Source organism: Amia ocellicauda, chromosome 9 (genome assembly GCF_036373705.1).
Source record: "Amia ocellicauda isolate fAmiCal2 chromosome 9, fAmiCal2.hap1, whole genome shotgun sequence".
Classification (NCBI taxonomy): Eukaryota; Metazoa; Chordata; class Actinopteri; order Amiiformes; family Amiidae; genus Amia; species Amia ocellicauda.
The window spans coordinates 14,041,361-14,062,288 of record NC_089858.1 but is presented as its reverse complement, the minus strand read 5'-3'; the positions used below and the strand labels follow the sequence as shown (position 1 = coordinate 14,062,288).

General features: G+C 50.0%; 1 protein-coding gene across 1 annotated transcript; it reads right to left on the bottom strand.

The window, feature by feature from the left end:
• Positions 1-1,292: 1,292 nt before the first annotated feature.
• Positions 1,293-20,928, bottom strand: pnpla7b (patatin-like phospholipase domain containing 7b). Its single transcript, XM_066713283.1, has 36 exons — positions 20,809-20,928; positions 19,746-19,780; positions 19,568-19,642; positions 19,370-19,457; positions 19,059-19,141; positions 18,776-18,867; positions 18,539-18,679; positions 18,285-18,444; positions 18,039-18,119; positions 16,513-16,641; positions 16,234-16,314; positions 15,859-15,985; positions 15,694-15,771; positions 15,490-15,584; positions 15,227-15,382; positions 14,985-15,062; positions 14,507-14,712; positions 12,653-12,784; positions 12,282-12,405; positions 11,366-11,479; positions 11,140-11,215; positions 10,729-10,878; positions 10,267-10,330; positions 9,697-9,865; positions 9,274-9,456; positions 9,045-9,163; positions 8,640-8,796; positions 8,347-8,463; positions 6,667-6,736; positions 6,451-6,567; positions 6,101-6,249; positions 5,818-5,970; positions 5,401-5,517; positions 5,154-5,238; positions 4,914-5,029; positions 1,293-4,616 (listed from the first exon to the last, which is right to left on the bottom strand). The coding sequence occupies exons 2-36, from the start codon at positions 19,776-19,778 to the stop codon at positions 4,548-4,550; spliced, it is 3,984 nt and encodes a 1,327-aa protein (XP_066569380.1). The 5' UTR covers positions 19,779-19,780; positions 20,809-20,928; the 3' UTR covers positions 1,293-4,547.

The following is a 20,928-nucleotide window of genomic DNA, read 5'->3' as shown; positions in this document are numbered from 1 at the left end:
ATTGACAACACACACACCGTTCTCCTGTAGCACTGTTCTCACTATATTCATTATTATTACTATTGTTAATAATAATCAATCAATAATCTCCCTCACAGCTGTTGGCCCAGGCAGACAGACCACACTTCGTACAGTGATTCTAAATCATACACGCTAGGCTGCCTTTTCTGTACAGCCAAATACAGTACAGTACTCTAACAGTATGCAGTACAATAGGCTATAGTGTATTACAGCACAGTGCATCACAGTACAGTGTTTTAGTGTCAGGTCTCTAGGGCAACAGAATAGGCAGTAACACATACTTGAAACAACTACCTATACTATAGGTCCCACACTACACTTATTGTAATAATAGTGATAATTAACTATTTATTATCTAAATATTTTCTGGAATAAATACCTATTGCTTCTGTATGGACACAAACAATACATTGCACATCCACGCCCACGCAAACACACGTCCTCAAAATAAACAAAAATGTATACTCGGATAATCGCGTGAGTACAGTACAACGTAATATTGCTACATTATTGGAAACCATTACAGATTTAAAATGGATGATGTAGCTTTAAAATGTGTCAGCTTGTACTGAGGAGCAGGGGGAGCGCACGCCCCCACACACGACGTCGTTACAGCAGCGACGGTACCGCGCTCTTCACCGGACAGCCGTCTCACCACCGCGGCTGCACCGGGTCCGCTGGTCGCACGCCCATCACTGCCAGCGCAGGTCGGCCTGATGAACGCATCCCAGGTGTGCGCGTCTAATTAGCACACAGGTGACCAGGAGCAGGTAAAGTCCCTGACTGCCCCAGACTCCAGCACTTCCTCCCTCTCTCCCTCCTTTCTCCAGTTTGACAGTGTTGATTCTCTCAGCCAATGTCACAGACCCAACTCAGTGTGTTTAGACAGACACACACACAGTTACATTCTGCTTTAAACTTCAAAGTCCAAACATTCCTGTACGTCTCTGGCCTGTGCCAGTTGTACATGGGCACCTGGTGTGTACAGTGTACCAGTCTGGCACTGAGGAATTGTTGCCTGGGCTCCCTGCAGTGTGCCAGGTAGTGTGGGGGGGGGGGGGCTGTATTGGAGTGGGTCAGTACAGGACTTGAATGGGTTGTTACTGCATTGGGAGAGCTGTGATGAAAACACAATAGGGGCAGTGCTGCCAGTAGAGGCACATGGGGTGCTCCAATGCTCCCGTCTTACAGAACTGCAGTACGTCATTGGGTCAAAGCCAAGCCAATGGTCACTGCCCACAATAGAAACAACACAATACCAGCAGCAGCAATAATATTAGTAACACGTTTTTATTGTCATTGTAATGTAAATTAATTTTCCGTTATATTGAGGTCTGGCCAGTTAGTGGCATTCAGTGCTGGCAGAGGAGGACACACACAGCTATCCGGCTGCCTTCCTGCACAGCTGTCTCTGAGCCTCGCTCTGCTGGTAGACCTTGTGGCCAATACACCCGTGCAGCAGCACAGCGGCCCGGGCCTGCACCCATCACACACGCAATCCAGCTTTTAATTCTGTTGGCCCTGACTGACCACTGCTAACCAGAGGGAACAGACAGGCGGGAGACTGGCATGCACAGCAGTGCCCAACAGAGTATGGTACAGTGAGCGCAGAGCACATCGCGATGCCAACATAGTACGTCATAACAAGCACAGAGCACAGGCAGACGAATAGAACTCCACTGCCGTCTAATTTTTCCTTCTCCCTCTCCCCTCCCCCTCTCTGTCCTTTGGTTTGCAGACGCTAACTGATCCCCGATTCACAGCCCAGAAGCCCATATTTTGGCAATGAGACAAAATAAAGTGGATTAAAAACCGTTTAGAGATTGATAACCACAGGAGAAAAATGGTGGTAGACATACAGCAAGGACAACCAGGGTGCTGGGGCGTGCAGACAGGCAGGCAGACAGACAGACAGACATTGAGGCAACCAGGCAGGCAGACATAGATCAACAGACAGACAGCAAGGGCAGTCAGGGCTCTGTGCTCTCCTCTCCCAGCACTGTTACACATTCCATTAAGCTTATTAGCTGGACAGACAAGTTACACACCTGTGTTAGACCACATATAAAATAATACAAAAAATAACAACATAAAAACTTAAACAGAGGTGGTAACAGACTGGACCCTCCACACTGGCTCTCTCTCTCTCCATGACTGACTGCATGCGTTTGTGCATGTGTTCGAGTATGCGCACAAACCCAAGCAATGCAGAGCACTGGTCATCAATCCTGTGTTCTGCACTCTGAGGTTTAACATTAAGCAGACTGACAGCTGTGCAGTGACCGCCTCTCGCCCAACCTTCCCCCAGCATCAGAAAAAACATGCCAGTCTTTCACAACAGCACAGAGAGAAAAACAATAGGACTGTGTCTCTCCAGGACCAGTACTGGGGACCCTGCTGTGACTCTCCAGGACTGGGATGGTGGGGGTGGGAAGGGGGTGACTGGACAGGAACACTGTCACCGAATGGAGAATACAAGGTGTATTGAGTCAGAACTGTAGCAAAGGCACTTTCAAAAAGACGCACTCAACAGGACAATACTGCCATGCAGCGACTCTCAGCGCTGCTCCTGGGCCCAGTCTGTGCTGCTGGTCTGTGATCCAACTCAGCTCTTGCCTCCTTAAACCAGTGCTAAAAGTCCGGCTGATCTGAGTGATATAAGGCACTGGAATTCTCAGACAAGCAATTTAAAAAGTCCAATTAAGGTTTCAATTAAGTGACCGGAGATCTCAGTCCACTCCAGTCCATTGCTGTGGCACTGTCAGTCTTGCTCTCTCCCTGTGCTCTCTGAGTAACTCTCGCAAGTTTGTGGTGAAGGAGTTGCAGCTGAACCCCAGGCTGGAGCAGTGCTGCCCTGCCTGCACCAGCCTCAGTCTGCAGGGCTATTAATCATTAGTAATAACACTGCACATAACAACAGTAATAACAGGTGACTGTAGTAATGGTAGAAGTAGTCCAGCCATCCAGGGCAGTGCATTGAGTCCACAGAGCTGTACTGAGGCACAGAGGTGACTGAATCGCACCATTGCACAAACACACACAGCTCACCCTGTGCTGACCCTGATTAAGAGGAGCTGGGCCATCCCCAATCAATCACCAATCATCAATTCCAAATAATCGATTACACAGTCTGGTGGCTGTTTGCCTGTGTCCACCTGTCTGTGTCTTTCCCACAGGAGCATATATTCATGATTTCATCTTCATCTGCATCTTCGGGGGGGCAGGGCCCATAGGCGGGGCCTGGTTTAGTGTTGCACTGACTGGCTCTCCCAAAAGGCCAAGCATAACAGTAATAGTGTGTGTGTGTTGAGTGTGTGCGTGTCTCCCTCTGTGTTCAGTCTCAGTAAATGGCACAGCTAATCCCCCAATGTCACTAAATCCCCCCCATTCCTCTCCTCATCCCTCACTCCCTCTCTCCCTGTGCTCATCAGGCCCCCTCCCCATGCGAGTCACTGTCCAGGCTGGGCTAGGCTGTTGTTAGCACTCACGCACACAGCCCAGTGTAACATCAGACTCAGATACACACAGACACGCGCGCACACAGTGCACACAAAGAAAGACACATGTATACAAACATGTACACACACTGACACACATGCACCCAAAGACACGTGTGCACACAAACAAAGAGACACGCACACACACCCTGACAAACAGAGAGGGAGAATGAGAGAGAGGAATTAAGAGCAGCTGGATGCCAGAATGAAAGGCTTGGAGCAAGAAGAAAGGAACAGAAGGAGAGAGGATCACATAGAAAACAACAGGTCAGAGAGGGGGAGAGAGATGGGGGGAGAGAGACAGAGAGGGAATGAAAGATGAGTAGAGGAAGGCTGAGAGTGCACTGTGCACACAGGACTAAAATACAGCATTCAACCTCACAAACTTCCTCCCCATCTGTCCTTCTCTCAATCTCTTTCTCCCTTTGTACAAAAAACCCATCCTTTTCTTTTCCTCCTTCTGTCACCCTCTGCACCCACCACTCACAGCTCCTCTCCCTCTCTCTTTCTGTCTCTCTTTCTCTATAGCTACCCCCCCTCCTCCTCTCCATTGAAACAGGACACAGTGCATCTATCCAGGTAAGTGGGTCAGTGTTCAGGCAGCCTCTCACACCCCCACCAAGGACAGGGAGGAAGACAGCGGAAGAGAGAGCGAGGAAGACGGGGGGGAGAGGGAGAGCGATGAAGAGAGGGAGAGTGTCTGTGTTGACTTGACTTGTGTGCCAGCATGTCTTTAACACAGGGGTGTGTGTGAGAGAGTATGTCAGTAAACAATAGTGTGTGTGTCAGTGTGTGTGTCACAGTCCCAGACTATGTGCTGAAAGGCGCTATATATTATCCCGAGCTGCTGGGCAAGACGGAGATGGGGGTGGGGGGTGGGGGGTGGGGGGTTTGGCACTCTGTCCTGTCCTGAGATGGGCTCTTCACAACTTTCTGGGCGCTCCCTCCCATATGCTGCAGAGATGGGATGCAGGGGTTGGGATGGGGTCAGGAAATGGAGGGGTCACAGCTGCCTCCCTGCCCCCCCTGTTAGTGATCACTCTCTGACGGGGGGGGCTGTCTGGACACCCGCCTGGACCTCAGCTCCATCTCCTCATCCTGAGAGAAAGAGAGAGTGAGGCAGGGAGAGGGCCAAATGGGAGGGGAGGAACAGAGATGGAGAGAGTGCAGTAGAGAGAGAGAGAGAGAATAGAAGAGAGGATATGACAGAAAGAAACAGAAGAGGGCACTGGAGAGGGAAAAGGAAAGGGAAAACAATGCAGAGGGAGAGAGAAAGAAACAAGAGGGAGCTGAGGAGGGTAAGGGAGAGTGCAGTGCAGAGAGGGAGAGAATGGGAGAGAGGACTGGAGTGTGCAGTGTGTGTGGTGGAGTGTGGTGTTCAGGGGCGGGGCTGACCGTGTCTCCAGTCTCCTCCCCCTCAGTGTTCTCACTGTTCTGATTGGACGGGTCGAAGTCTGACAGGGCGGACTCCAGGGCCTCCTCCTCATAGTCTGTCTGGTAATCTGACTCGTCTGGGGAGGAAAGGGTTAACCTGAGAGACTGCAGGGCGATGCACTGTACACACTGTACAATAGCACACTGTCTATGTCTCCCTCTCTCCATGTGTGTCCCCCCGTGTCTCTCGGTCTTTCTCACCATCCACGTGTACTGGTTTGACTGGCTCAATCCTGGACACAATCTCAGCCAGGTCAGTAAAGGACGCGTTTGGACAAGCCATCACCTGTGGAGAGAGAAGTGAGGGATGGAGAAAAAGATTTTTATCTGAATAGTGCTCCCCCCAACCATCCCCTGACATGGGGGGGAGCAGTAATTAACTAAATTGAGAGGACAACAGCTATACACAGATCGACACACATCCACTCCCCCTCTCCCTCTCCCTCACATGGCTGCCCTTGGGTCTGTGGGTGTCCTCCTGGTGCCGGTCCTTCAGCATCTGGTCGATGACGCCACTGCGGCTCCACACGTTGAACACGGTCTGACCGTGCTGATAGCCCACCTCCTGCACAGAGAAAGGGACACAGTAAACACAACCTGACCGTGCTGTACGGGGGAATGGAGGGGGAGAGAGGGGTGAATGGAGAAGGAGATAGGGGGAGAAAGAGGGAAATGCAATCAGAGGTTTTCCTGTCTTAGCATCACTCTATAGGAGGGAGAACGTGTGAGGCACAGGGATCAAGAGACAGCTGGGGAGAAAGGGGGGGGTAAAAAGATACAAGAAGAAGGAGAGTGAAAACAAGAGAGAAACACACACACACACACACACACACACACACAGTGAGCAGGTGTGGTGTGGACTCACCGCGATCTCATCGAACTTGGCGAAGTCCAGCGTGCCGTAGCGGTCGATGGGCGGCCGGATATACTCGCAGTACTCGCTGCTCTTCACGGACTCCAGCTGCCGCACGCAGCACACGTATGCCAGCCGAGTCTGGATCTCCGCCATGTTTAGCACCTGCAACACACACACACTTGTACACGTCTGTACACACCTGTAGCACTGTAACCCACACACTTACACACACCCTTTAACACGCTGACACACCTTTAAAACACACACACACACACACACAACCCCATGGTACCTTGACTTTCTTGGCCAGGGGGTTCCAGCGATTCCATAGCAGCCACCAGCCAGACAGCGAGTCGCCGTAGTTGGTCAGGTGGGTCTCGTCCTGGCTGCCCACGTCAATCGCTATGACAATCTTCGCGCCCAGAGAGCGAGCCACATCCGCTGAGAGGCAGAGAGAAAGTATATTCAGTGGATGCATTATTCTCCATTGCCCTGGTCATGAGCACTGGAGCACGTCAATGCTGTGTCCACACTGATGCCACTTAGTCATGACAATAAAGCTTTTTAGAATTGAACAGAGATACGGAGACAGTGAGGGAGATACAGAGACACAGGGAGAGGGAGCAACGGAGGAAGACCGACCGGGCAGGTTGTTGATGTAGCCCCCATCCATCAACAGGTGCCCATCCTTCGGATCACAGAGGGGGGGCAGGTACCCCGACAAGGACATGCTGGCACGCACGTACCTCCACAGAGAGCCTGGAGTGAGAGGGAGAGAGGTGGTGAGAGAGTAACAGTTCTGTTACATTGGAACAGAACATGACAGACAGACAGACAGACAGACAGACAGACGCTCACCGTCAGTGTGTACTCTCATTGCAGAGGCGGTGATGTCTGTGGTGATGTTGAAGTAAGGGATCCACAGGTCCTGCACAGACAGGGGGACAGACAGGCAGACACACAGAAGAACAGGAGGAAAGACAGGAGGACAGCACCAACATGTGAAGTATTGCTCAGTGCACAGCTCATCCAACACTCCTCCGTGTCTATACACACTGTGTAGTACAGCGTGCAGTATATGTAGTGTGCAGTGTGTGTAGTACAGCATGCAGTATGTGTAGTAAAGGTGTCTCCAACCTTTTTAACAGGAGAGCAACTTTGGAAAAATGAAAGATGTCACGAGCTGTTTTATTTTCTTATTTTTTCTTCATTATCAGGGGCTTGACAATGCATGCACAGATTTAAGGCCCATTTAAGACACATCTAACATTAGCTCTGTTAGTGTTAGCAATCACCTCCTCCTCAGACTGCATACAATGCATATTGACATTGAGGTTTGCAAAATTGCTGGAAATTAATTGGCAGATATTGTATTACGTTGGGCATTTTTAGCCAATCATGTCTAATCGGGGGTGATCCAAAAAGTCCATCAAGGACATTGTACATTGGTTGTGTTTAAACCGAACACAGCCGTTTCTTACACAAGCTACGCCACCGTTTCTTTATCTCCTCAACTACAATAATAATATCATTAATAATCACATTTTATTTATAAAATATTTTATTATATTTAAGAAATTTCTTTAAACTATCAAGTGCTACAGCTGGAGCATTGTTACAGAAAGCTCTGACACCCGTCGCTTTGAGTTTGCATCGGTGCTGCTGAAGAAACAATGAGCTTTTACATCATTTTTTAAATGATGGTGAGGTGTAGTGAGGTGTATGGTGAGGTGTAGTTTTGTTTGTTTGTTTGTTTTAAAAATGATGTAAAAACAAACAAACAAACAAACAAACTACACCTCACCATAAAGACACAAAAGCAGAATGCATGGTTCAACATTAAACTGTTTATTTGAAAGTACAAATCTTTGTCCATAATGTAAGTCACATTTTTGCGGTTTATCTGTGCTTATCCACTTTCTAGGAGAATTCTAGCTACAGCAGTAGGTACCATTCATGCCCAAGTCCTCTGTGGTAACTTTGCCATATATTGTCTGTCTATATTCATTTGCTTTGTTATATACTGCATTGTGGTTAGACAAGCAGAAAATAGGCTTTTCCATCAATCCAAGTCTTCCTATCGTTTTTCAATCATCAAATGTAATTGTAATTTTTAACGCATGTAAACTCGTATCGAATTCAAAATTGACGCATCACCGTCTTATGGCAATTATGGACTCAGTTTGCAAGGTGAGATATGGAATGCACGCTCGTTTTTTTTAGTTTGTTTTCTCTTTTCTCGCATGTAAAAATCGGATGCACCATTGGATCCAATGTGCAAAGGCAAAATGCATGCTTGTATGTCCAAAATTGGTTGGTGTGTAACTCATAGGCGGCCTGTGAGCTACTGGTAGCTCACGATCGACCTGTTGGAGACCCCTGGTGTATTGTGTACAGTGTGTGAAGACAGTGTGCAATATGTGTAGTACAGTGTGAAGTGTGTGTAGCACAGTATACAGTGTGTGCAGAGTGTGTAGCATAGTGTGCAGTGTGTGTAATACAGTGTAGCACAGTGTGCAGTACACTGTGTGGTCTCACCTCTATCTGGCGGCCCTTGAAGACGGCGCTGATGCTGTTGTTGAAGGAGGCTCCAGTGAACATGGAGGTGACAGGGTAGGTGAGGTCCAGCACGCGCTTAAACACAGAGGTCATCTCCTGACAGGGGGGGAAAGTAATTAACTTGAGGGAGAGGGAGACAGCTGTATACATCCCCCTCTCCCTCCTTTTCCCTACCCCTTCTCTCCCTCTCCTCTTCTCCTAATTTCCCCCTCCCCCATTCTCCCCTCACCTCCTACTCTCTCTCTCCCTCCCTCCCTCCCTCCCTCTCTCACCCGTGCCCACTCTCTGGCCCGGACCCTCATGCGGCTGTGGCTCCTCTCCTCTGCGTACAGCGCCCCCATCAGGGAGCCGATGGAGGTGCCGCCTACCAGGTCCACCGGGATGCCGGCCTCATACAGCGCCCGCACCACGCCCACCTGGGAGCAGCCCCTGACACATGCACACACATGATCAACAAAGATCAACAAAGACACGCATACAGTGAGGAGGACAGACGGACACACACACACACACACACACACATGAATCCTGATTCAGACTGACAGACAGACACTGTAAAAGGGCATTTTCAGAGGAAACCTCCACTGACACAACTACCAGCCTCTACAACATCACACAACTACTACAAAACAGAGGATCAGCAGTATTCAGCAGCAACAGAGCTGTTGGCGCAGTACCTGGCGCCACCCCCCCCCAGCACCAGGGCAATGGCATTGCCCGTCAGGACACGTGCCAGCCGGGAGAAATCGGAGTGCCGGTCAGGGGTCTTCTGGAACACACGCTGGTACATCTCCCTCTGAGAGGCACAGAGTGGGCAGTTAGTGGGGAGGCAGTGTGTCAGTGAGTGTGCGTGTCAGTATGTCGGTGAGAGTGTGTGTCAGTGCGAGTCAGTGTGGGCGGGGGTACCAGCTTGGGCAGGCTGCGGCGGGAGAACACTCTGCGGGGGCAGGCCAGGTGCAGGTGGCGGGAGCACCAGCTGCGCATGTTGAGCCAGTCCACCGTGCCGGTGGGGGGAGGTCCATCCTCCCGGTGCAGCAGCACCAGCTGCTTCTGGGCACGGACCGCACTGCCCTCCAGCATCCGCTCCAGCTGCAGAGACATAGCCGAAACACACGGTGACACACCAGACACATGGTTCAAATGGCTGGGACACAGAGCAGACACAGATGGAACACACAACAGACACATAAACACAGCTGGGACACAACAGACACATGGTGCTGCACTGTGCGGTTGCTCTACAGGACAAGGCTGCCTCCCTAGTCACACGATGAGAATGTATTTGTCTACACAGTGCTTGTGCCCACTGCTTCCCTCCCCTTCCCTCACCTCCCCGACGCTGGGCTCCTGCTCCCCCAGCCCCACGATGAGGATGCAGTCTGCCTGGCGGATGCAGCGCTGTGTCCAGGGGGTGAGCGTGCTGTCAGACTGGTACAGCACGATGCGGTGGATGTCCTCCTGCTGTCCCAGCCAGCTGGACAGGCGGTACTCATGGACACTGAGACACAGATACAGAGAGACAAGGTGAAGGACTTTTTTTATTTTAAATTTGCAAAATAGTCACACACATATTGCTGCCACCACCATGGTATTGGGCTTGTGACAGATTTGGTTCAATTACTGTCTCCTCTGACCACAAAATCTTTGCCTCATGTCCACAGAATAATTTACATGTTTTGTTTAAAAAATATCAGCACTTTTAGTTTCATCAGTTTGGTTTAGATTGAGTAGATTATAAATATAAAAGTCCTATTTGAAAATTTCATGATTGCAAACTCAGACAGATGTGAGACAGTTGCAAGGAAGGCGACTGATTCTCCTTTACGCCATTAGAATAAAGGTGCTTGAAAGTGAGTCTCTCTCTCTCTCTCGCTCGCTCGCTCTCTCCCTCTGACTCACCTGTCCAGTGCAGCTGAGCCCAGGCGCTGTTTGATGATGTCACTGGTCAGAAGCAGCGTGAGACCTGATAGAAAGAGAGAGGGATAAAGGGTGGGGATGAGAGAGGGAGAAGGACGAGGAGATGCATAGAGGGGAAACTGAGGACTGTGTGAGATACAGAGAAAGAAATCTGAAAATCTAGAGAGAGAGAGAGAAAAGCAAACTCAGAAACAGACGAGAAAGACAGACACAGAGGGAGAAACAGACAGATAGACAGCAGCAGACAAATACAGACAGACTGACACCCACAATCAGAACAACACAATAACAGTCAAATAGCCAGATACAGACAGACGGACAGAAACACACACACTCAGAGCAGCACAGAGACAAACAGGGCAGCACACAGAGAGCCAGAGAGACTGGCGCTCACACAGGGTGATGGACAGGTGGACAGGTGGACAGGCGGACACGGGGGCTGACCGATGGCGCCAAGCGCGTGCTGCAGCTCCAGGGCGAAGGCAGTCAGTGGGACGTCCTCACTAACCGGCAGGATGGACACAGTGGACAGGTTAGAGGCGGGGTTCCCCACATCCCACTTACTGCTGGGAGTGTGCAGAGCCAGGCCCCGTGCTGAGGACACAGGGAGATACTGAGAAAACTGACACGCCGAGGACACAGGGACACCGTGGACACCCCCTCCCTCACAGGGACACTGTGGACACCCCTCCCTCTCAAAGCATGCACATGTGTTATTAAACAGTGTGTGTACAGTGCGTTTATGAGGGCATGCACAGTGTGAATGTTTAGTGTGTGGTGTGTACACTGCAAGGGCAGTGTGTGCAGTAGTGTGAGTCTCCCCTCCCTCCCTCCCTCCCTCCCTCCCCACCTCACCATGCAAGGAGCCATTGACCTGCTGCAGTGTCCCCAGGATCTTCTGTCCCAGCAGGTGAATCAGTCTGGTCACCACCTGAGAGAGAAAGAGAAAGGGGGGGCATTATGTATAGTCAGTCTGGATGATGGCTGTCCATCAGTGTGTCCTGCAGTGTTCCAGTGTATCCCTTTCTGTCCTACAATGTCCCAGTGTATCCTGCAGGGTCCCAGTCTATCCCTGTCTGACCTGGGGGTAGCGTCTCTTGATGGAGCTCAGTGCCCCCTCAGGCAGCTTGGCCAGCTCCGAGTCCCGCACCGCGTGCACTGTGGTGGCCCTGGGCTGGTGGGTCAGAGCCTCCACCTGCACACACACAGGAGAGGAGCGAGGGAGAGGTGGAAGGAGAAGAGGAAGAGAAGGGAAAGTAGAGCAATTATATACAAATAAATTAATCTAATAAGGCACAGTTCCAGCACAACACAGCACAGTGGCAGGCTGGCATAGGGAGGTGTCGCAGTGTGCCAGGTTGGCTTTCCAGGGCAGCTCCACCACACACCACTCCTCCACTGGGCCCTGCCCCCGGGAGACTGTCTCTACGGTGACACTAAGCAGTCCGGTAACCATGGCGTCAGCATCACTGGGTATTCTTAGAACTTGCTGGCGTCACTACAGAGATGCACGGAACCCCGGCCAATCGCTGGCCTCCCCGGGTGAGCGCTCAGGGTAATCCTCCGAGACGCAGGCAGCTGGAGCACTGACGCACACCTGCCACCCCCCCATACACCTATATTTATACACGAGCTGATTTATCTATCTATAACATACATATATATATATATACACACACACACACCTATATATCAATATCAATACCGTCAGCCTGTATCAATCCACTGCTGGATGAGGGCCTCCCCAAGATGTTTCCACTTGGTTTGATCTACAGCTACTCTTTTCCACATCATGCCTACAGAGTTCTGGGGTCTTTGTTCATCTCTTGGGATCCATTCGATAGCTTCCTTTGTGCCTCTCTGATCTGTTCTTCTTGCAATGTGTACGGCAAATTTTAACATTTTCACTCTACCCCCATGAACCATACATATATATATATATATACCACACACACACACAGACCCCTAAATGTTGAACCCCGACCCCTGACCCTCACCACTCCGATGAGGTCGCCCCGGCCATACTCAGCAGTCAGCTCCTTCTTCCCGTCGTCCTTCATAATGACGGAGCGCAGCCGGCCAGTCAGCACGATGTATGTACTGTCAGAGCGGTCGCCCTGCCTGAGGGAGAGAGAGTGAAAACCAGTACTATGACTTAAGATGTGAGTAAAACATGCATACAAATTAAGTGTACTGAGAGTATGGATTGAGAAGAAGTTAAGGTGTGAGTAGAGGCTGAGTAAGGTATGAGTACACAATGGGTAAGGTTTGAGCTTGGAGTTCAGCTACTTGCAGACGGCACAAGGTGACGACAGAAGAGAGTACCGGTGCGAGGAAGCTGTGAACTACATGAGCTGCTGTGCTATACCTGTAGACAGCACGCCCCGCTTCCACAGCCATCCAGTCCAGCGCGAAGTCGATCTGCCGCACAAAGGAGGACATCCGGCGCACAACGGTGTGAGCCACGCTGAGCACCACACTGGGCTCTATCCGCATCATCCTGACAGACAAAGACACAGAGACCACCTCTCAGTGACAAGGGAGAGGGAGAGGGGGAGCCAGGTGAATATTACCCCTTACTATAATAATAATAATTATTATAAAAATAGTAAGACTGCATTGCATACTACAGCAAGAAGCAGTGCACACACGAAGGCAGGGGTTCCCAAACTTTTTTCACCCAGGGACCCTTTTGCGCCTAGATTTTCGCAGAGGACCGCCTCCTACCAATGGATTGGTTGGGGGGGGGGGTGACGGTAAAAACGTGCGGGGAGAGCAGGGAGGGGAAATGGTTTGGATGGTAAAAAAACGTGTAAGAGCAGGTGGGGGCAATAGCAACAACATGTGAGAGTGGGGGGTTGACGGTTTCAGACCGCATTTAAAAACAATACACAGGGTTGGGGGGGGGGGGGGTCATGTCAGCGCCGTCTTAGTTTCAGAATGAGGCTCAGAAAGCAAACAAACATTCTGGCAGAGAGTTTGCCAAGACAAATATGTCAATCTGGTAAAAAAAAAAAATCTTGAGTATTTACCAGAAATTACAAATAGATAAATGGGCAGATGCAGAAGGGATAATTCCAAGGTCAAAGCAGGAGAAAGGGTACAGTTATTGGATTGAGGGATACATGCATGATATTGATGGTAATGGTGGCTGTTAAAGGCTGTTTGCAAAGGGACTACCAAGAGAAAACACACAGACACACAAGAAAAACAGTCAACTAAGCGCAAGGCAGATGTGATTTTCTAGAGGAAACACTACTATCGTAAACAACTAGAACATAGCTCATCTTATATTACGCTACCATATAGCTCTAGATTAAATATGAATCCATATTATATCCAGGTTTTTAATTGTTGCAGTGAAAGAGGAAGACAGTGAATGCAGCTTAAAATTGCTATGGTTTTTGATCAATGAGGAAACCGTTTCACTGCATTATTCCATAGATTTAAAATATATTGCAAATGTGTAATTTTTGTATGGGAATTGAATGCCATTTTATTTCATATATAGAACATGTATGTAGTTCACACCAATCATTATACGGACCACAAAATAATACAGTAACTAACAGGCATACATCGTCCTTGAAGTGTTTGCTACACACTCGTGTGCCATCGTTGATCTGTTAAACAATATTGGTACTGGGCATAGCAAAAGTAACTAATTTATGCATTGTAATATATATCGTTTTAATAGAAAAATCCATGTTGGTTAAGAATCTGATAGCAGGAAAATAAAAACCGAAAACGTAACAAACACTAACAAATCATTTTGTAAATACTCATCTTATTTTTAAATTGTTATGAATCAGTTAAGAGCTGACCGAATGTAAGCAGTCCAATCAATACCAATTTTAAAGAACATACTACAAAAAAGTGGTCCAATATCTTAGATAATTTTGATGACCCAGACTTTCCTCTTTTGTTTGTCTACTTAGGACTGTGACATGACAGGACTTTATCTACATCATAATGGGAATCATCACAGAGCTAGAAACACAAGAGTGCTACACGTTTGTTTATCGCACTTCCGGAAGTGATGCTTTCCGAACCTCGTTTTCACTGGGACTGTGAATAAGGTCGATACTCTGTATCCAACAGCCTCCAATAGAACTGCACCCAGTACTCCGGAACCCTATAGAACAGACCCCTATGACACTGACCCTTCCTCCTCGGCACCAGCGGTACTTTGAGGGGGTGCGTTGGTGGGACTAGTACATACTCATAGAAGTGCGTCTTGCTGATGGACAGGAAGCTGCAGTCGCGTAGTGCACGCACAGTGAAGATCAGCGGCTCGCCGGTCAGCACGGCCAACTGCCCTACCAGCTCCCCTGGGTGCGTCACGAACAGGCAGGTGTCCTCCTCCCTGTCAATCATGCGCTGGTACACGTGCAGCAGCCCAGAGATCACAAACTGCACACTGACATCCTGTGGAGGGGGGGAAGAGTGGGAGAGAGGGAGAGAGGAGTAAGTTAAGAGAGAGGGAGATATTTCATGAAATCAACTCTTGCTCTTCTGGTCTCTCTCCCACTCACTGTCCTGCTCTTGGTTCCTGCCTCATCTCTCACTATTTTCCTGCATCTCCCCCCTCCTTTCTGCAGTGGCCCCTCCACTGTTTCTCTCTCCTTCCACCTTCCTCCTCTCCTCCTCTCCTTCCCTCTCTCTCCCTCTCGTATTATTAGATCTCCTTCCTCTCTCACCTGGTCTCCCTGCCGTGCCACCACAGTGCCAGCCTTCACCTGATGAAGTGTCACCCTGCCTTCCAGCAGACTGGGCTCCTGACAGAGAGGGAGAGAGAGAGAGAGAGAGAGAGAGAGAGAGAAGGAAATAGAGGTGTGGGAGAGATGGGAAGTTACACAGACATTTAGACACAAAGTTAGACAAACTGAATTTAATGGGCAGGATGTCCCTGAGAAACAGAAAATCACACAGACAGACTCACCTGGAGCTGTATGAGCCTCAGCAGGTCACTTTTGGCTGCCTGGAAGATGGCACTGACCTTGCTGGGGGGCACATGGTCCGAGCGCCCCCCATTGTCAGTGTAGTGAATCACAGCCGAGGGGGCGGGCTGCATGGTCACACTCTTCTTCAAGATAGACTGAGAGACAGAGTCAGCCAGTCAGTGTGTCAGTTAGTCAGTGAGTCAGTGTTGGTGTGTCAGCCAGTCAGTAGGTCTGTGTGTCAGCCAGTCAGCCAGTTGGTTACCTTGTGAGTGACAGGACTGGGGGGCATTTCCTCGATGGTGACACGGGCACGCTCATACGCCATGCTGAGGTCAGAGCTGCTGGGCACAGCACCCCCTGCAGGACAGCACACACAGTGACAATACAGTACTTTGTAGTGTAGTACAGTGCAGTATTGTGTAGTGTTGTTTATTTTGCAGTGTAGTGTTGTGTAGTGTAGACGTACCCGTGCTCTCTGTTGGCATGGACAGGGAACGGCTCTTCCTGAAGGAGGCACCATCACACACCACACTCCTCACTGCCTCTGTAACACACAACAAAACAGTAACACACACAACATTTACACACCACACACACACACACACACACACACACACACACACACACACACCTGTGTCGGGGGGGGGCAGCTCCTCCTCGGGGGGGGGGTGGGGGTGAGGACGGCGGGGCGTCCGGCCAGGGCTGCCCTCCCCCCCGATCACACTGGACACTGACACCAGAGGGATGGCCTGGCTCTCCTGCACACAGAGAGAGAGTGAAAGAAAGAGAGAGAGACAGGGGATGTTATTGTGAGTGTGTGCATTTCAATGAGTGTGTCAGCATGCACATGTGTTATTAAGTGGTGTGTGTACAGTGCGTTTCTGAGGGCATGTACAGTGCAGACGTTTAGTGTGCCTTGTGTACATTGTGGGGACAGTGTGTGTGGTAGAGTGGGTTTCCCTGTCCCTCCCCCTCCGTCCTCCCACTCCCTCTGTCTCTCTCTCACCGGGTTGAAGAGCTCGGTCGTCAGGCCCAGGTAGTTGTGCAGTGCCAGAAACGTCACCCTCTGCAGACGCACCATGATAATCTGCAGAGACACAGAAAGAGAGAGAAACACACGGAGAAAGACAGAAACACAGAGAGAGAGAGGTCATCAATCCACAGTCTGCACACAAGACATACTCCATGTGTATTTCATGTTAACCCCTTCATTAATTTCTTAATTGCTCCTTAATTATTAAATTGCTACTTAGTGGGCGGGTGGCACCGGGGTAGGGGGGAGTACCTGTATGACACGGACGAGGGTCTCGGGGTATTTCTCAAACACAGACTGGAAGGCAGTGGCTGGGAGGCGGAGCACAGTGGAGCGGGCGGCAGCTCGAGCAGACACTGTCTTATAGGGGGCGGGGTAACCCTGAGAGAGAAAGGAGAGGCAGAGAGAGAGGGAGAAATGTAGGAGAAGAGAGAGAGAGAGAGAGAGATGTTGAGAAATTTGATCGTAATAATTACAGTCATCTGTGTAAGCATTAACTTGGGGAATGTGTTCTGCAGGATCATGCAATGCCCACATATTGACTTTCCTTACTGAGCACAATGAGTAAGAGCCAAAATGGTTTCTTACCTTACCACCAACTATATCCAAAACAATAAACGAAAAATATTTGCCTGCTTTTTAGACTTTAAAAAGGCATTTGATTCATTCTGGCACAAAGGATTATCCTATAAACTTCTACAGAGCAATATAGGGGGTAAAGTTTATGACATTATAAAATCAATGTATTCTGCAAACAAATGCGGAGTGAAAACTGGCAGCTCAAGGACACAATTCTCCAGTCAGCGGTGTGGGGTGAGACAGGGCTGCAGTCTGAGTCCAACACTGTTCAACACCTACATCAATGAACTAGCCGTGCAGTCTGCAGGCACTCTACATGACGCAGAGATCAAGTTTCTGCTGCTCTACACAGATGACCTGGTGCTGTTGTCGCCCACAGAACAGTACTGTCAGACCTGGGCCCTGGTAGTCAATCTGGGCAAGACCAGAGTCATGATTTTCCAGAAGAGAGACAGAACTCAGGGACAAAGTGGCTCATCTTAGTGCCTCAGGGAGATTCAGCCTGGCTGTAAACACATTAAACGACATGGAATCAGGGCTTGTGATGCCATAAAGACAAGCTTTGGGAAAACTAAAATACCAGTAAGAATTTGGATTAAAATGTTCAGCTCTATAATACAGCCAATCCTGCTGTATGGCAGTGAAGTGTGAGGTTGCCATGGAAACCTCAACACCACAAACTGGGACAAAAGCCCCACTGAAGAATTTAATTTAGAAATTATAAAAAATGTAAAACAAAAAATCCTGGATGGCTGAGTCCAGCCACACAGAGGCCATCCAGCCACATGTGCAGCCAGTGTGACCGGGGCAGACCAGACACACTTCCTGCTATCCTGCTCCAAAAACAGAGCAACATGGGAGAAAGCACTCCTGGTATGAGGTCCTGTTAGAGAGAGGCAGCAGATGGCCAGAGTAGCTGCTGAATATGCATTAGCCTGCCTAAGAGATGGTATGTAGACACACTGCATGCACGCACACACACACACACACACACAATCACAACTGTCAATATGGAGAACCAGGGATTTGTGCTGGTTGCATTCTGGTGTTTTTATATTGTTCTTCCTAACTAAAGTATATCCCCACCACCATTCCTAGGGCTGTGTCTATACACCATTCAGCTCTGGCAACACTGGAGCCAGTAATGCCAATAAAGACTACTGGAATTGAGAGAGAGACAGAGAGACAGGCAGTCTCACAGTGATGATGTCCAAGATGCTGAGCAGGCTGTGGACACTATCTCCTGGCAGCACGTCCTTCACCACCGCCTCTGTCCCATCCTGTGAGAGACACACAGCATTATACAGTGTAGGAGACATTGTCTTGTTTGCATGTATATTGAGTGTGTATTTGTTCAGTCTATGTGCCTCTACAGATCAGTGATGGCTCTATAGTTCTACAGCACAGTGCATTACAGCAGTGCATTGTACACAGTGGAGTCTCACCGGTTCCTGCACACACAGCTCCAGCCGGCCGTCCTGCACCACGAAGATGCTGTCGTCCGTGTCCCCGGGCCGGAACAGCCCCTCCCCCTCCTGCAGCTCCACGAACACCATGTGGCGGCACAGCTCCAGGAACAGTGGCTTCTCGAAGTGGCCCAACACCCTGCCGACGCAAGCAGAGCATCACCCACGCTAAGCCTGACAGTGCGCGTCTCAGTGTGCCAGTCCGTCTGTGTGCCATTGTGCCAGTCACTCACCTGACGTTCTTCAGCATGTACAGCACCTCCGAGGGCAGGTGTGAGTTCTGCACGTCAAACTCTGTTAGGTCTGCCTCCAGCAGAGAGGGGGGGGGCTCCTTGGGCTGCAGCGTGGGGGGGTCCCGGCGGATACGCAGGATCCTAACACACAGAGAGAGATAGAATTAGTCCCAGTCCCAGTCCCAGTCCGTGCGCTGTCCTGCCAGTGTCCAACTATCACAGTATTCACAGACTCACCTGCGGGCCAGGTTCAAGACTTTGGGCCTCTTCCGTGAGCGCTGGCGGGACACACTGCTGCCCGAACTGGGGGGGGCGGACAGGGTCTGCACCTAGGGGGGGAGAAGGAGAGAGTGCGAGACAGAGAGAGAGAGAGAAAGAGAGAGAGGGAAGAGAGAGGTTTGGAGGCCCCTGCTGTACACAGTACAGTTAGGACATACTGGTGGACACTCTGGACACTGCATGGAGACAGAAGCATGGAGACCCTGGGGAGGGGGGGTAAAGTGTGAGGTGCGAGTCTCACCTTCCTCATGATCTTGCGGCCATAGAACATCACCTTGTCCCTCTTCCTGAAGCGATAGCGAGGCCCCGCTGCCTGAGACTCCCCTGAGACACACATACACACTGTCACTGCAGGTGCACACACCTGGACAGAGCATAATGGAATTGTACAGATCTCCACACAGCTGTATTCACCTGTGCTGAAAGTGTATAACTGTTACAGACTGGAGTACACTTGTGCTGAAATGAACAAACACCTGCACAGAGAGAGAGAGAGGGATAGGGACAGAGAGAAAGGGATAGGCAGAGAGAGAGTTGGGGGGTGTAACTCACGGGACTGTGTGTATCTCCTGTAGAGGAACAGAACCACGACCCCGATCAGGGAGATAGCCACTGCCGCACCGATCAGCACACCGGTCAGCTGGAAACACACAATGACTGTTATGCATTGACCATCACACACACACACACACACACACACTCTGTCTGTCCCTCCATCTCCATCTCCAATGATTAGTGAAAGGAATGTACCATGGTGGTCTGCATTCTCTCCTCCACAAACTGCTGCACCCGGGCCCTAATGTCACTGCCGGCCAGCAGCCCCACCTGCAACACAACACAGAGTGACACAATGGTACACACAACACACTGACACAAGACAACACAGAACAACACACTGATACACAACACAACACAGAGTGGCACTCACCTGGTACATGGAGCAGTTCTCCTCATCTGCCATTCCTACAGAGAGAGAATTAAACACCTTGAATCTCCATGTCTGGCACAACAGTGGCACCAACCCCCTGTGTATACAATGCAGCCCCGCCTGGCAGCCTTTCACCCAGTGCTTCCATTAGCAGAAGACAGGAGTCACGTGACCCGCCGGTGAAGCAGGCTGGGCTATGGGCATGAGTACTCTTCAGGAAAGGGCACTGCCAACACCACGGACACCACTACTACAGCAGCCAGCACGAATACAGACACGGTGGTTGTACCACTACAAAACATAACTCTTCACAGTCAACACAGAGGATCTAGTTACAGACCCTCCCTGACCCCACTGTCACCTGACACTCCCACATACCCCACTGAACTGATACACACACACACACACACACACAACCACCCCCACCCCCAACACACACTACACTGTACTGAGACACTCACTGCAGTGACACAAACACACACAGACAGGCAATCCCCACCCCCCACCACCACCACCACCACCACCATGCACTGACACATGGACCAGCTAACACAAACACAACTATATTGACAAACCGACTGACACACCACAGTACAGACACACTCAGTCAACACGCTGTCAACTCTCAATGCAAAGCTATACACTCGCAGCAGATAACAAGACCCTGACTGACAGCTGTCCACAGGTCGACGTGCAGAAGCGCTGTGGGACACACTGATCAACACTTCTCCAGTCGCGCAGCTGAACTGACAATTGCGACTCAGAACAATACAGGTATAAATAAATCTCAGGTTCCTCTTAACCGCACCAGGACTGACTGTCAAGTGCTACACGGACTCACAAAATCACTCACACTGACACACACAGGCGCACACACGCACTCAGTATGCAACTTTTTCGTAACACCCTCCCTTTCTCTTAGTTTTCGCCAGTGCCCAGTACGGCGACAGTCACGAATGTCGTGAGGCTGATAACGGAGTCGCGACAGCAGCTTGCCGAACAACGTGCATATATTTCAGCAGTTCTAACTTTGTAAATAGGTATTTATTTATTCTTCACTTACCTTCTCTGTTTTCAGTCTTCCCTTTCTCCCCTTCTCTTCCCTCCCCTCCCTCCAAGACTGCAAAACTTTATTGCACTCTTTCTCTCCAATCTCAAAACAGCTACACCGTTTCTGCCCCCC